Below are 15,954 nucleotides of genomic sequence, written 5' to 3'. Positions count from 1 at the left end.
TGACTCCCAAGCCCCGGGCTCTTGCCACTGAGCCACGGTGCTTCTCTATCTCCCGCGGCGCTTAGCACGGTGCTCTTTCAGCACACAGTCCGGGCCTGTCGAACCCCCCCAGTGGAAGAGAGCCTGCCCCCCTCCCAGCGACGGCCGTTGCCGTGGTGACGAGGAGGGGACCGATTCCAGGGAGGAGGGGAGGCGGGACGCGCCATTGGCCGGCGGCGGCGTGACGTCACGGGGCGGAGGGATGGAGGGGGGCGGAGGGATGGAGGGGGGCGGAGGGATGGAGGGGGGCGGAGGGATGGAGGGGGGCGGAGGGGGCCACGGGCCGGCGGCGGCGGCGGCGGTGGTCGCGGGCCGCTCGCCCCTCCGCCCCGCGCGCTGTAGCCGCGCCCACCGCCCGGACGGACGGAGCCGCTGCAACGGGAAGGGGAGCGAGGGGGGCCCGGGGGCCCGGGGGCCGCTGCCCCCCGCCGGCCCGGGATGCCGGGGGCCCGCGGCCGCCCGGAGCAGCCCGTCCACCCAGACCAGGTTGGCGTCCCTCCCTCCCACCCCCCACCCACCCCGCTGGGGCCGAGCGCCTCCCACCGCCCTCGCGCTGGGCTAAGCGCCGGGGGACCTGGAGGAGGAGGAGGAGGACAAGGCCGCCCCCACGCCATCTCAGCGCCGACGGCCAGCTCGTCCCCTCCTTCTTCCCCAGCCCCCTCCCCACCTCCTTTTTGCAGGTGACGGAAAAGGAGGTGCCGAGAAGTTAAGTGACTCGCCCAAGGTCACCCAGCCGGCAAGCCATTAGAACCCAGATCTTCTGGCTCCCGGGCCTCCGAGCCCGCTGCAGATCCCCGAGAAGGACGGTTTGGGTGCCTCCGTGGAGGGAGGGAGGGAGGGAGGGAGGGAAGGAGTCAGACCCCCCACCCCCCCGCAGCCTGTCGCCCCAAGCGCTTAGTACAGTGCTCTGCACCCAGTAGGCGCTCAATAAATACGAATGAATAAATGAATGGGCCCCGCCCCCCCGGCCCGGGAGACTCTTAATAATAATGACGATGATATCTGTTAAGCGCGTACTATGTGCCGAGCACTGTTCTGAGCCCCGGAGTAGTTACAAGGTAATCAGCCCCACGTGGGGCTCACAGTCTTAACTTCCATTTTACAGAGGAGGTCACTGAGGCCCAGGGAAGTTAAGCGGCTTGCCCAAGGTCACGCAGCAGACCAGGGGCCGAGGCGGGATTAGAACCCACGTCCTCTGACTCCCGAGCCCGGACTCTTGCCAGTAAGCCACGCTGTTTCTCCAGACGAAGCGAAGTCGACTTGGCCGCGGCCGCCGCTCTGGTTTGTACTTGGTGACTTTGGGGGGCACCGTGGTGGGTTGCGTCGCTTTCGGGCACTCGGTCGCCTCTGCTGAAACAGTTTGTTTTTTGGCGTGGGGAAGGGGTCGGCCACCCTTGGGGCTCGAACCGGTGCCCGACTGGTTGTTGAGAGATGTTATGGTCATCATTACTCCCTCCCCGCTTCACCCCAACTCTGTGCTCCTTGGAAATATCTGCCAACAGGTCCAGAAACGGGGCGACTCTGACTTTGAGAGAGAAAAGAGAAAGGGAGAGATTCCCATCAGTTAGGAGGCAACACTGCCAGTTTCCCTGGGAGAGGGATCCTCTCTCCAGGATTGCACTCTTCTAAGTCGTTAGGACAGTGCTCTGCACTTAGTAAGTGCACCACTGGTCCATGTGGGCTCTGCTTCCTTCCCCTCTCTGCAGCAGCCTCATGGAAAGGAGCGAGCAGAGGTTTGGAGAAAGGGCTTTGAGAGGAAAAATAAGGACGATGATAAGAAGTACTTACTGCGTGCCAAGCACTGGGATAGAGTGTAATCAGATCCGAGACAGTCCCTGTCCCAAAGCAGAGCGAGAACAGCTTTTAATCCCCAGTTTATAGATGAAGAAACTGAGGCACAGAGAAGCAAAGGGACTTGCCCGAGGTCACACAGCAGGTAAGTGGTGGACCCCACCTTAGAACTCAGGTCTCCTGACTCCCAGCCCCATGCTCTTTCCCCAAGGCCCAGTTGCTCTTGGACCGAGAGAACCCTCGCCCCACCTGCCAGAGGGGACTCCCCCGAGGCACCAGCCATGCGCCTTCCGTGAACAGCTCGCCTCCCCATGCCTTGCGCCGGAGCACCCCGGAGATAGGGATGGCTTGGTGCTGAGACCGTCAGCGTGGGGAGAGCCAGCGAGGAAACCGTCCCCCTTCGGTTCCGGAGCAGGACCCAAAACATGGAGGAGTTTACCACCAGGACCTATGGCACTAGTGGTCTGGACAACAGGCCCCTGTTCGGAGAAACTTCAGCCAGGGTGAGTCGTGAACCAGACCGAGCGAGGATCGGTTCTCTGGACACCTCTTTCTCCGTCCCCCTCTGCCTCCTCCTTGGCTCCCAGCCAGTACCGGAGAGGACAGAAGTGGGGGTGGCGGGGATTAAAGACCCACTTCACGAGGAGCCCTGGAATCCCCGACACTGCCTCTTTCGGGAAGTGCTTGCATCAGCCAAAGGCCAAACACTCCAGAGTGAGGTTGGCCAAGGTCTTTGCCAAAGGGAGGTGTGGGTGCGGGGGCCTAGGCCCCCGCCTGGACCTCCTATTGGGGAAATGGGCGGCGCTCTCCCAAGTGCCGGTGTCCATGTGGCTCGAACACTGTCCTGTTGTTCTGTTGGTCCTCCAGCCCTCTGGTATAGTACTTCAGACGTCCCGGCGCCTCGGCCGAAGAAACCCAAGAGGCTTCCACTCTGCTTCTACTTCAGATTCCGACTTCTCCGTGGGCTCTGCTTATCTAGGGTGCGAAGGGTCCTTTAGTAGGCTTCAGATCTCTCGAAGGACTCGGCTTTGTTGGGTGCTGGGACTAACGCTGTTTGGCAAACCCGGAAAGAGCTCTGGTAGATAGCTGATTGGGACAGACCCTGGATTTGGTATTCTGAGATTTTTATTTAACTATCTGAACTATCAGTCAATAGTTCTTATAAAGTGCCTGTTATGTGAAGAACACTCTTAAAAAGGCTTGGGAGGGCAGAGTATCAATCTAATGGTATTTACTGAGAATTTTCTGTGTGCAGAGTACTGTACTAAATGCTCGGGAGAGTACAACAGAACAGGGTGGATAGACACGTTACCTGCCCACAAGGAGTTTACAGTCAAGAGGTGTAGTAACAATATAGTTAGGAGACACTGTATCCCTGCTAGGCGGACACTAAAATTCACAGATAAGAGGCTGGCTGTGTGAACAGTGAATGCTTACTGGACTCTGGTGAGACAATTAGCTGGTTCAGGAATCAAAGTTAGCGTCCCACAGTTTCCTTGGTGTTAAGGACGGAGGATTCAGGGTAGGTACTGGCCATTAAGACACTCCTGGAGAGACAGCACTAAATCAAGTGTTTGGGAAGTATGGCGTGATGAAGTGACATGTTCCCTGTCCCTGTCCACGAGGAACTGACACTGTAACAGGGGAGACAAACATGAAGATCTTTAGAAATCAAGAGGTCAGTAACAGAATGTAAATAAGCTCATAAGTACTAGAGTTGACCGAAGAGATGATATGGCTCAGGGTACTGGGAACTGAATTGGGGAAAACCCTTCGGAGGAGGTGGGATTTAAGGAGAGATTAGAATGAGGGGAGAACTGTGGTCTGCAGGATGTGTTGGGGGTGGGGGAGAGTTCCAGGCCAAGGGAATGGCGAGAGCTAGGGGATGGAGAAAGCAGGTGGGTTCGAGTGCGAGGTACCACTACACCCTGGAGCAGAGGAGGCTGTCTGGAAAGTAGAAAACACTGTGCTCCTCTGAGTTCCCACCTCATGAACTTTAATACACCATCTGTCACCAGGGTCCCGGCAGTGGGTGCTGCTTGGCTCATCTTATTATTGTTATTATTATTATTAGCAATAATAATAATGTTATAATCACTGTGGTATTTGTTAAGCACTTACTCTGTGCCAGGCATCGTACTAAGCGCCAGAGAAGATACAAGATAATTGGGTCGGCCACAGTCCCTGTCCCACATGGGGCTCACAGTTGTAATCCCCATTTTCCCGGTGAGGAAACAGGCACAGAGAAGTGAAGTGACTTCCCCAAGGTCACAGAGCAGACAAGTGGCGAAGTCGGGGTTAGAACTCCCAGGCCCATGCTCTTTCCACTAGGCCACGCTGCTTCTCAAGAAGTGGGTTGAATTACTGTGCTTCCTTCCCACTCCCAACTTCTTCCCTAAAATGGCCAAATAAAGCACCAAGTTGGTTTAGCTAAATCAGAATGTTGATTACATTTTTTTTAAATGTTATTCATTAAGTGCTTACTACGTGTCAGGCACTTTCTGAGCACTGGAGAATATATAAAGTAATCAGACAATGTTCTAAGCACTGGAGTAGATATAAGGTAATCAGGTTGGACCCAATCCCTATTTTACAGATGAGGTAACCGAGCCACTGAGAAATTAAGTGACTTGACCAAAGTCACAAAGCAGACAAGTGGCCGAGCCAAGATTAGGACCCAAGTCAATCTGAGTCCCAGGTCCCTGCTCTATCTATTGGCAACTGTTGTAGTTTTCATATCTAGAGTCATCCAGTTGTTTACGTAAAATAAACTCCAGGACCCTCAACTCTCCGTCAGTTGCCCTGATCGATCAGTCAGTGGAGGGGAGAAGTGGTGTAGAGAATGCAGAATCATGATGGATGTAAGTGGACAGGCTCTAGTCACGAGAGACGGATGAGCCTCAGGATCGACAACCGTGCAGAGGAATTGGTGTTAGTATTAGTGGCTTGTGCCGTGCCACTTGCACACTCACATCCCTGACTATCACTTTCCTGTTAGGCATGGAGTACAATGAGCCAGCTTGTCTGCTGGGTGACCTTGGGCGAGTCACTTATCTTCTTGGCGCCTCGGCTACCTTATCTGTAAAATGGGGATTAGGACTGTGAGCCCTATATGGGACAGGAACTCTGTCCAACCTAACAGAGTTCTATCTATCCCAGTGCTTAGTACAGTGCCTGGCACACAGTAAGCGTTCAACAAATACCATTAAAAAAATAGGCAGGAGTGCCACATTATAAAGTGCACATGTGGTCTTTGCCCACCTTAGACAGACATAACTGTCTGACTCTAACTAGGTCAAATAATACAAGATGGAGTCACTTTTGGCCTTGTTGCTCCTGTGGTCAAATAATAAAAATTGGAGTCACTCTCGCTAACCACAGAAGTGACACTTCTCCTGCCCACAGAGTGCTTACACTGTACGTTCTTGCCAGTTGGGAATCCCCAAAGTGTGTCTGAGGCCATCTCGATGATGACAGTAGTCAGAGGGCTTGAAATACTTTGTCTCCTCCCTGATTTTTTTTCCCAGGGTCATCTGCATCTTTTTCTCTAAAATTGTGCTCCCTTGGTGGTTCAGCTTTAAACAACTCACGAAAGAAGATGCAGTACTTTCAAATGCTGGGCAGAGGAGGTGGGGGCTGGAGTGGGAGGGAGGGAACTGGAGTCTTCAAGAAGGAATAGTTCTGTGGTAACTCCGTTAAACATTTTGAAATCGCAGGTCCGCCTTCCGTTTTCCCTGGAGGCAGGGAAATGAGCCTTAATACACAAGATGGCTGCCTACTTCTCTCAAATCCAATTGTCCGGTGGACTGGGGGGGGGTGTTTTGTTTAAGCTGGAGGGGGGAGAAGGGATTCTAGAAGGGTTTAGTTAAACTCAGGAAAGATGGGCCCATTAAAGGAAGAGTTGAGGCATAATAATAATAATTGCAATATTAATTAAGCACTTGCACTGGGGTAGACACAGAATAATGAGGTCAGACACCATCCCTGCCCCACACAGGGCTCACAGTCTTATGGGGAGGAAGAACAGGCATTGAGTCCCCATTTTATAGATGAGGAAACTGAAGCCCAAAGAAGTGGTGACTTGCCCAAGATCACAAGCAGGCAAATGGGGAGTCAGGATAGAACCCAGGTCCCCCGACTCCTAGTCCACCCCTAGTCCAGCCACCTCGTCTTCATTCTTCACCTTTACTTCACTTTGAAGATGTATGCTCTATCTTTGAAACCAGTTTAATGAGAGTCATCTGTTAGAGGACCTCAGAGAGTTGGTTCCGTAGGGACGGGTGACTAGGAGACAAGCGAGAGGTGCCATCTGGGCTGTTCCTAACCACGAGGTTGGAGGTCAAGCACAAGCCCATCACGCTGTTCCCCCGAGAGTCCTCTGGAGTCACTGTGGGAGACAACCCTGGCCGGTTGGACCACCATTGGATGGGCGGATGGGTGGGTAATGACTGATGCTCATTTGGGCGCGGGAAGGCCAGCTGGCTTAGGGAAGGCTGAGACCTGGACTGAGTGAGGCAAGCTACCCTCTCCTGCCTCTGCCTTGTCCTGGGCCTTGGGCAAATCACTCTCCTGGACCTATCTTCCCCTTAGAAACAGGGAGAATAATTCCTGGCTTTCCCAGAGGTTGTTACAAGAGAGAATCGTGGGGAGCCTCTTAAATCAGTGTACTTATTGGGTCCTGACTGTGTGCAGGGCACTGTGCTGAGTGCTTGGGAGTGTTCAGTAAGCTGGTAGACCCGATTCCTTCTCTCAAGGAGCTCACAGTCTTAAGGCGAGGGATCAAGGAGCCATTAGGGTTTGGTGTGGTGGCTCGGAAGGGATCCCGAGTCACTGTCTTTCCCACTCCCCCTCTCGGCCCCATTACTTGGGGCAGGCGATGATCTTTAGGGGGCCTGAACCACTTTTGTTTCACCCATCCTCTGCTTGGGCTCTGTTTTGAGAATCCCCTGAGGTCCTGTCTGCCTCACTTGGGCAGAAATCACATCGTCGGGGCAAAACGGAGAAGCTTTGGAGGGGCATCCGTCAACTGAGCCAGGACATGGGGGATATAGGAGTGTGGGAGGGTACTCGACCTCAGGGAGCAAAGCTATTGTGCGCGAGTGGAAGGAGAGGCTTGGGCAATCTCCCTGAACCCTTGGTGTCTAGGTGGGGCATTGTGAGAGTTGGGTCAGGGGAGGGGCCGCCAGCCTGGGCCAGAAGGGCTGCTTCTCTGGCCTGAGGTCTTGGAGAGGAACTTTGGACTCTGGAACCCTGTTGAGGAGGCCGAGTTGGGGGGGGTGGGGGGAAGAGAAGGGAAAGGGAGAGAGAGAGAGAGAATACGAATGTGTGTGTTTGTGTTTTTACAGCTTCCTCCCCCTCCAGAAACCTCACACTTGTTCAGGGGCAGGTGTTGGAAGAAAGTTCTAAAAATATTGCAAGTGCATGTGTGACTTTCCAGCCTCTGTGTCTGTGTTTGCGTTTTTATGGCTTCCCTCACTCCAGAAGCTCCAGGAACCTCACACTTGTTTAGGAGCAGGTGCCGGAAAAGATCTCTAAAAATATTGCAAGTGCCTGGGTGGCTTTCCTGCCTCTGTATGTGTGTGTGTTTATGGAATCTGGTGTTCAGGCAGTTGGTCACGAAGTTTCCTTCCACTGTAAACTCAATTTCTTCTCGCCCCCACACGTCCCTTCCGTATGTCTCTGCAGCCCCCCAGGCCCGAGAAGAAGCGAGTTGAAAACCAACTAGTTCACGGCGTACACCGTGGGCTGAAGCAACAGACAACACCTGGGGGAGGGGGGTGGGGGGAGGGTGAGCGATGTCCACTAGTGGGGCAGAGGAAGAAAGGGGTCAGGGCTAGATGGACCCAGAGCGAGACCTACTTTGTAAGGGGGTGAGGTGAGGGGTCTGTGTGTGTGCGTGTGTGTGTGCGCATGCCCGCATTCGCACACACCTACATGCATGTGTCCTTTGTCCGTGCTGAACTCCTGGCTTGTGAAGCCTCTGAGGCTCAGAGCCAGAAATGAGTGGTGGGGGTGGCGTGAGGGCCGGCTTTCGGTTCCCAAACCAGCAATCGGATGGGTTTTGGCTGAACTTCAGGGTTCCCTCTTGATCCCACTGGGGGCCCTGTAAACCCCTCCCCTCCACTTTTGCCCTCCCTTCTTCCAGTGTGCCTGGACTCCAGGGCAGGTGGAGCTGGCAGCAAGTGTGGGTTTGGCCCCGGGCAGCCGACCGCTGCTGTCTCCACTGCCTACTTCCTCCCTCCCTCCATATTGACACTTAAAAAGCAATTCACAAATACCATCTTCCTCCCTGCAGAACTTACACTCTTACTGCTGGCTTTGGGGGGCGGAGAGGGGATGTGTGGTGTGGGGAGTATGTATGACTGTGTATGTATTCCGATGCAGCAGGATAGCAGCGTGAGGCTGAGGAGCGAAGGGAAGGCTGGGCAGCAAGGGGCAGTGGTTGATGTCTGTGCTAATCTCAACCAGTAGTATTGATTGAGAGCTTACTGTATGCAGAACACTGTACTAAGCATGGAGAGTGTGACTGACCTGTGTTGCGGACAGCATGTCTGACTGTGTTGTAGAGCATATCTGACCCATGTCACTTCCTTCTCTTCCAGGATAGGATCATCAACCTAGTCGTCGGCAGCTTAACATCCCTCCTGGTTGTAGTAAGTGTTTTGTTCCTCTTTACTCCGAGAACCCCGCACTGAAGGGGAGGGTAGCAGTAATATTCATCGTAGCATTGAAGAGCTTAATTTATGCCAAGTACTGGGGCAGACATGAGATGATCAGATCAGACATCCCTATGCCACCTGGGGCTCGCTAAGTAGGAAGGACTGAATTCCCCATTTTCAGATGAGGTAACCGAGGCTCAGATAAGTTAAGTGACTCACCCAAAGTCACATAGCAGGCAAGTGGCAGAACTGGGATTAGAACCCAGGTCCTCTGATTCCCTGGCCTTTGCTCTGTCCATTAGGCCCTGGTGCTTCTTGGGGTAGCCTGTCATCTCCATGGTCCACTCTCTCACAGCACCACTAGCTCCCCGCCCCGCCCCCACATCGTGGCCACATTTGTGAACACTACATCTGTGAACAAATTCCAAAGCAAGGTTGGATTTTCCTTCCTTTCCCTTCCCTGGATTAGGGCCAGTGGCCAGAGGCTCAAACTACCGAATGAAATGGGTCCGATGGCTTCTGGGGAAGGTGGAAGCGGCCTTGCCTGTATCAGAGCCAGGTCGACAGCTCTTTGTCTCTACCAGAGATTATGTCTCCGGCTGCCCTCCAGCGCCTCACAGGATGTCTCCCCAGTGCCTGAGTACTGCGCTGCATGGCTTGAGTAGTATCAGTATTAGCGTTTCTTGAGCTTTCACTCGGGGCAGTGCACTGTACCAGGCACTTGGGCAGGACAGAACAAGGAAGTGACGTGCTCCCTGCCTACGGGGGGTTTCCGCTCTAACAGGGGAGCTGCCGGAGGCCTCGGTGCGGGTGAGCCGCCATCCTACAAAAGCACCACCGGGTATGTCCCGAGGAGCCGTCGCGGGCAGGGTCCTACCTTCGGGGCCAAGGATCGGTGGCCTCGGCTACCGTTCCCCTCACTGGGTCCATGGAGCTATTTCTGCATCTGAGAAGCTTGCCGCTCAACCAGGCCCCTTCCACTGCCCCATCGTCTTCCCAGCCCTTCTCAGCAGGGTCAGTGGGAGGGCGGCTGGGTACCCCACCCACCCAGGAAACCCCCTGCCCGGACACGTGGAGGGACACTTCACCGTCCCTTCTGTGGGCGCCCACCCCGCGGTTGGATTCAGCCCCTGCCAGTGGGACTAGAGCTAGGTGTGGGGTGGTGAAGTGTCCCCCAGGTGTCCGGTTGGTCAGACCGTCCCGGGCAGTGCAGTAGTGGGAGATGCTGAATTCCAATCCTTCGCCACCTCCCTTCCCTGCCACAATTTAAGCAATAAAACCAGTGGGACCTAGTGCCCCTGGCCTCTGGCTTGCCTTATATCCTCTCCCTCTGGCTTAACACTCCAGTGCTGAGCTAGAGGCGGGCAGCAATGGAGAGGTCCCCTAGTGTGACTTGCCCCCATGCCCTGCTTCTCTACTTGCTTGTTTATTTTGAAGGTAGAGATGGGGGGCGAGGAGGGGAAGGGAAGGTAAAGGAAGAGCGGAGTACGCATCACATTGCTACTAGACGGTTGGCGTGCACGGCCCCCCGCGCTGCAGGATGCTAGCAGCAATCTATTATTCTGGGCATTTCTGCAGTGTTTGCAGCTCCAAATCCCAGTGCTGCAGTAAGTCAAAATGCAGAACTGACCTACATGAGGCGGCCTCCTCAGTGGGTTTTTCCATAACGGCTTTCTCCAGAGAGACAGGGATGGACATTTAAGAGGCTTTCGAGTTCTTTGGGTGGGTGAGCACATTCAGACTTCAAGGTAATCTGGCTTGAGCGGTCTGCACCTTCCCTCGAGATCACGATTCCTCCGCAGATAGCTGGACAATTCAGTCCATTTGTTTTGGAGGTCAGTAACCAGTACATGGGAGATGTGTTTGAGTTCAGGACTCAGCTTTCTCTCCCCAAGCTCTCGGCGTCTCTAACTGTAGCTTGGCCGGGTGATGTCCAGGTTAAGGCTGGGAGAGGGGAAGGACAGTAGCACCAATTAATCCTCTAGAGTGTAAGCTCAATGTGGGTAGGGGGTGGGTCTGTTAATCGTTATATCGTACTCTCCCAAGCACTTAGTGCTCCGCACACAGTAAGCGCTCAAAAGATACAAATTGCCTGACTGATTAATCACTCAGGAGGGAGAAGTGAATTTTCATTTAGAAAAATCCCGCCTTCAAGGTGAGCTGGGCTAGTGTCCAAGCCCTTCTGGGACCCGAAGATCATTGTCTCTGGAACCCCAACGGAAGCCAACCCTCGGGGACGCTTGCCTTGCCAACAGCTTTTTTGCCTCTCACTCCACACAGGTCACTCTGATCAGTGCTTTCGTGTTCCCGCAACTACCTCCAAAACCAGTGAATATCTTTTTTGCCGTTTGCATCTCTTTGAGTACAATTACTGCCTGCGTTCTTGTAAGTATGACCCTAAGTGGACATTGGAATCATGTCTTCTCCATGAAACCAAGCCCTGGCTGCTCAACCTGGGCAAGGGAGAAGGGAGGAAATCTCTCATTTGTCATTACTGTAAGCTCGTTGTGGGCAGGGAACCTGTCTGTCAACTCTGCTATACTGTTACAGGGTACACTCCCAAGCACTTAATACAGTGCTCTGCACACAGTAAATAATAATTACGATTGTTTTTGGTTTACCAGGGCCCCAGGTGTGGGGTGTGTCTAATAATGAGTCCTTTCCTCTTTCTTGTGCCCATCTCTTATCCTGAATCCACATCTGATGGTCCCCAGGGATGGGTTATCTTCAAGATAGCATGGCCTAGTGGATAAACCACAGGACTGGGAACCTGGGAGCCAGAGGACCTGTGTACTAATTCCAACTCCGCCACCTGACTGCTGTGTGATCTCGGGCAAGTCCCTTAACTTCTCTGTGCCTCAGTTTCCTCAACTGCAAAATGGGGATTCAGTGCCTGTTCTCCCTCCCACTTAGACTATGAATCCCATGTGGGACAAGGACTGTATCTGGCCTGATTCATTTGTATCTACCCCAGGACTTAGAAAAGTGCTAGACACAAAGTAAGTGCTTAACAAATACGATAAAAAGAGGAGATGAAGGTACCTGTACCTGTGGTGCAGTCTGTGCTCTGTGCCAAATACTCAGCTAAGCACTGGGGTAGTTACAAATTAATCAGGTCAGACACAGCCCCTGTCCCACATGGAACTAAAAGGCTAAGTGGGGTTGGTGGGGGAAAATTAAGTTCTTAATCCCCACTTTACAGCTGAGGGAACAGAGGCACGCTGGAGTCAAATGACAGGTGCCCTGTCTTGGCCTGTCTTCCCCTGCTCTCCCCACTCAGAGCTTCTTGGACTTGGTCCTGGGACCAAGGAAAGAACATACCCTTCCTCCCAGCCTTGCCTGAATTGGCCTACGGCCCAAGGGAGGGATCATTCAATCAGTGGTATTTATTGAGCCCTTACTGTGTGACGAGCACTGTACTAAGCGCTTAGGAGAGTATATAATGGACTTGGAGACATGTTCCCTGCCCATAAGGAGCTTGCAGTCTAGAGGGGAATGGAGATGCCACCTTTTATGGATGCAGAGGCCAACTCGCAGGCCTTTGGTTGCGCCCTGGGGTCCCTGACCACACACCCGTGGCCCCATCCCCATGTGTGGTGGACCCCACACTAACCTTCTTGCCGAAGACTTAGGTTCTAGTTTAATTTTCCATCCTTGCCCCGCTTTCCTCCTCCTTTCCCCCAACTCCTGTCCCCAGTTCCTATTACCTGGCTTCTTCACAGCGGCCCTCGTCCCGCCATTTTCTTGTCCCAGAAAGCAGGAAAGGGAGCTCGAGGAGTAGGGCAGGGGCCTTCCTGGGTTGGGAGAGGAACACCTCCCTTAGTTCATTCAATAGTATTTATTGAGCGCTTACTATGTGCAGAGCACTGTACTAAGCGCTTGGAATGAACAAGTCAGCAACAGATAGAGACAGTCCCTGCCGTTTGACGGGCTTACAGTCTAATCGGGGGAGACGGACAGACAAGAACAATGGCAATTCTGCTGGCTGCCCTGTTCCAAATACGAAAAGGAAAATTAGCAGAAACATCCACTCACTGCCTGGCTCAGAATGGGGGAGGAAGTCCGGTTCCTCTTAGAGGTTGAACGTGATCGCCCGACTGCTCGACCCACCTGATCACCATGCTCTTCCTTCCTAGATCTACTGGTATCGACAAGGAGACCTGGAGCCCAAGTTTAGGAATCTCATTTACTATATTTTATTTTCTCTCGTGATGCTGTGTATATGTGCCAACTTGTATTTCCACGACGTGGGAAAATGAGGCAGGATCCCTCCCTGGGTTCACTGCGGCCCCCTGGGCCCCACGCCACGGCCTGCCCCGGACCCACCAAGCCAGAACAGACTGGGCCGGGGGACTTGCCCTGTGACCTCTGTTAGAGCAGCACACTAAACTCCCTCTTGAAGGGAGAAGACTGGGCCTCTCAAGACTGGCTTTCTGCATCTTCTTCATAAGGCGTTACTGTTACCACAGTGAATGGTACAATTTACCCTTCACTTTAGAAAACGTGTGTGTTTTTTTTTATGGTATCCCATGTAACACTGCCCAGAGGCAACATAACAAACATCTCCGAACTCTAAGACAAATACCCTTTATTTGTGTTAAACTGAATATGCAATTATTTGTTCCCTAGGCAACCATCCATCGCTTGTAACTAGTTTAATTTCACATTAACCAAAAAAATCAAAAAAAAAAAAACCACATAAGACAGTGAAGACCAACTTTGATTGTGAAGATCTAATTACAGTAATAAATAAAATAATTTATACAGGGGGGTGGGGGTAGTGACTGCTAGAGGATTCCTACTCCCAGGAGCCCCTCCCGCCTCATGGATCTCAGCTAAAAGTTTGGCAGGGAATGGACTGACTGGGGCCGGGGCTCCTGGGACTCTTCCGGTCTCATAGAGGCAGCCCGGGCCGCCAACTCTGAGGCTGAACGGCCGTGGCCTTGGGCGCCGATCCGGCTGTGCCCTGTGCCTTGCTTAAAAAGCAGAGTGAAAGTTGCCCGTGCCGTCGGGGGAGCCGGAGGGAGGGGTCTGAGCAAAGGGGACGGTTGCTCCCCCGTACAATCTTTCCCTTTTAAAACTATCTGTAGTGAGGGCCGCTGCACTTGTTAATGCTTTTTTAGCCTGTACCCCAGCTCCCATCGCCAGCAATGGGCAAGCCTGAGCCAGGCCCCCGAAAAGGATTCGGCTCCTTCCCTCTTCCCGGAAGCTGCCCCTCCCGAGCTGGTGGCCCCTTGGGCCAGGCCTAGTTTCAGAATCGCGCGGAATCGTCTCAGGCCGTTCCTCCGGAGGCAGGGGCCGGCACGGCCTCCCCAGCGGGCCCGGCGCCTTCCCCGCTGCTCCTCCGGGCCTGCTTCCGCCCTGGGCTCCGGCCGCGCTGCTAAGAAAGCTGCCGTCTGACCTCCCGGCAGGGTCGTTGCTGCCAGAATGGGGCAACGGAAAGCCTCGGTGGCAGCCGACCGTGGGAGTGGCTCTGAGGCCCTGGAGCCAATGGAAAGCTAGGAGGGTGAAAGGTGAGCCCCTGGGGTCTCTCCCTCAGCGGCGGAGCGGGGACCCTCAGACGGGCTTCACCCAGCGCTTCCGGGCCCAGACTGCAGAGTTACTGAGAAAGAACTTGATGACACCCGACCAGGTCTTCCACATCCTTTGAGTCATCAGAAGAGGGGCTGTTCAAGGACGACCCGATCGTGTTGGATTCTTCGCCATGGTGCTGGAGGATGGGATCTGGAAGGAGCTACAGATTAGGGTCCGGTGAAATGAAGAGCTGTCGTCCCCCAACCCCCGAATTCCTGATCGAGCACGGTTACTGCAAAACAGCCTGGAACAAGTCCCTCTCCGCCCCCGGCATTTGCGAAAGCAAGCCGCTGCACACGAATACAACACACCAGTGGCCTACTCTTCCACATGACCTTCTGACGTAAAGGTTTTTAGATAAAGGAGAAGGACCGTATTACAGCTTCGGCTACCGGGACGGGTAGAGTTTAGGGGTGAAAATCCTACCGCATCGAACAGCAACCCGAGGGAGGCTCTCAAATCGAAACAGCGAGCACCTGATAATGCAAAATGGGACCCCGGTTACCTGTTAGGGTCGTCAGAGGTAAGACGGACTCGTTGTCTATGTCGTCTGTTGCCTGGATAAAGTCCTGTGGTGAAGGAACAATGAGTATAGTCTCGTCGTCTATGGCTGACTGGTCGACTTGTTCCTCGATGGTAGGTGACCCCAAGTCCTGTGGGAGTTACCCAGGAGACACAGTGAGCCATCTGCTTAGTGGAAAGAGCATGGGCTTGGGAGTCAGAGGATCTGGGTTCTAATCTAGTTCAATCTAATCCCCTTACTGTTTGTAGCCCCACCCTGCCTAGTGGGGGTGGAGGCAGGACAAGATATTGTCAAGGCTACCATCTTGGACCCCTCCCTTCCTCCGCTGCCTAACTTCCTCCCATCTACTCCGATGGACCCCGGAACAGGCCGAGCGAGGCTGTTTGTGTTACGTGGTGTATAGCCAACAAACACTAGGGATCACAAAAGGGGAAGGATCCTTCAGAGAAGCAGTGTGGCTTAAAAGCACAGGACTGGGAGTCAGGTGGTCCAATTTATGATCCTGATTTTGCCACTTGTCTGCTGTGTGACCATGGGTAAGTCACTAGACTTCCCAGTGCCTCAGTTTCCCCATCCGTAAAATGGGGATATCTGTTTTTCCTCCCCCTTGGATCGAGAATCCCCTGTAGGGCACGGACTGTGTCCAATCTGATTATTTTATACCTCTCTTGCGCTTAGCACAGTGCCTGGCACACAGTAAATAAGCGCTTAAGCACCATGGCTAATATTACTTTTAGTAATAATAATATTTTAGTAATAATAATGATGATTATGGTACCTGTTAAGCACTCACTATGTGTCAAGCCCTGCCCTAAGCACCGGAGTGGATACAGGATAATTGGGCTAAACACAGGCACTGTCCCACATGGGGCTCACAGTCTAAATAAGACAGAGTAGGATTTAATCTCCATTTTAGACATGAGGAAACAGCGGCACAGAAGTGAAGTGACTTGCCCAAGATCCACTGGCAGCGTTGGGATTAGAACCCTGGTCCCCTGACTCATAGGCCTCTCCTCTTCCCATCAGGCCATGCTGTTTCCCATTATTAGATCACCTAGTCCTGCCCCCTGCCATTCAGCCCAGGTGAATGACAACCAGTCGGGATGGATGGTGTCTTTTAATTCCTTCATGATGTTTGTGGGTGGAGACCCTGCATCCCTCCTTAGTTCCTCTCTCTAAGACTGACCCCTCATACCTGACCCAACCCCACTCTGGTGGTGGAAGGAAACAACAGACCCTGCCACAATCTAGTCCAGGCCGCCCCCGCTGACCTCACAACACCCCTCCCTGGAAACGCACAGCTGCGGCCTGGTGGGAAGTTGAGGGAGCCGCCCGGTGGAGAGCTGAATGCTCTTATTCGGCCATTCA

The 15,954-nt window shown here is 53.5% G+C and overlaps 2 protein-coding genes across 4 annotated transcripts in view; one reads left to right on the top strand and one right to left on the bottom strand.

The window, feature by feature from the left end:
* The first annotated feature begins 1,209 nt into the window (after positions 1 to 1,209).
* TMEM243 (transmembrane protein 243) lies at positions 1,210 to 13,065 on the top strand. Its single transcript, XM_001507255.4, has 5 exons — positions 1,210 to 1,320; positions 2,042 to 2,333; positions 8,433 to 8,483; positions 10,770 to 10,874; positions 12,626 to 13,065. Exons 2-5 carry the CDS (start codon positions 2,256 to 2,258, stop codon positions 12,746 to 12,748), a joined length of 357 nt encoding a protein of 118 aa, XP_001507305.1. The 5' UTR covers positions 1,210 to 1,320; positions 2,042 to 2,255; the 3' UTR covers positions 12,749 to 13,065.
* The window catches only part of DMTF1 (cyclin D binding myb like transcription factor 1), a 35,124-nt gene continuing 32,230 nt past the window's right edge, over positions 13,061 to 15,954 (bottom strand). For all 3 annotated transcript variants that reach the window (XM_029077424.2, XM_029077423.2, XM_029077425.2), the window contains 2 exons: positions 14,569 to 14,716; positions 13,061 to 14,213 (listed from right to left, as the gene is read on the bottom strand). In XM_029077424.2, coding sequence (XP_028933257.1) covers positions 14,089 to 14,213; positions 14,569 to 14,716 — 273 coding nt within the window. In that variant the 3' untranslated portion in view covers positions 13,061 to 14,088. The remainder of the gene's footprint in view (positions 14,214 to 14,568; positions 14,717 to 15,954) is intronic.

This window comes from Ornithorhynchus anatinus, chromosome 13 (assembly GCF_004115215.2).
Source record: "Ornithorhynchus anatinus isolate Pmale09 chromosome 13, mOrnAna1.pri.v4, whole genome shotgun sequence".
Lineage (NCBI taxonomy): Eukaryota > Metazoa > Chordata > Mammalia > Monotremata > Ornithorhynchidae > Ornithorhynchus > Ornithorhynchus anatinus.
This window is presented reverse-complemented; position numbering and strand designations above follow the sequence as displayed.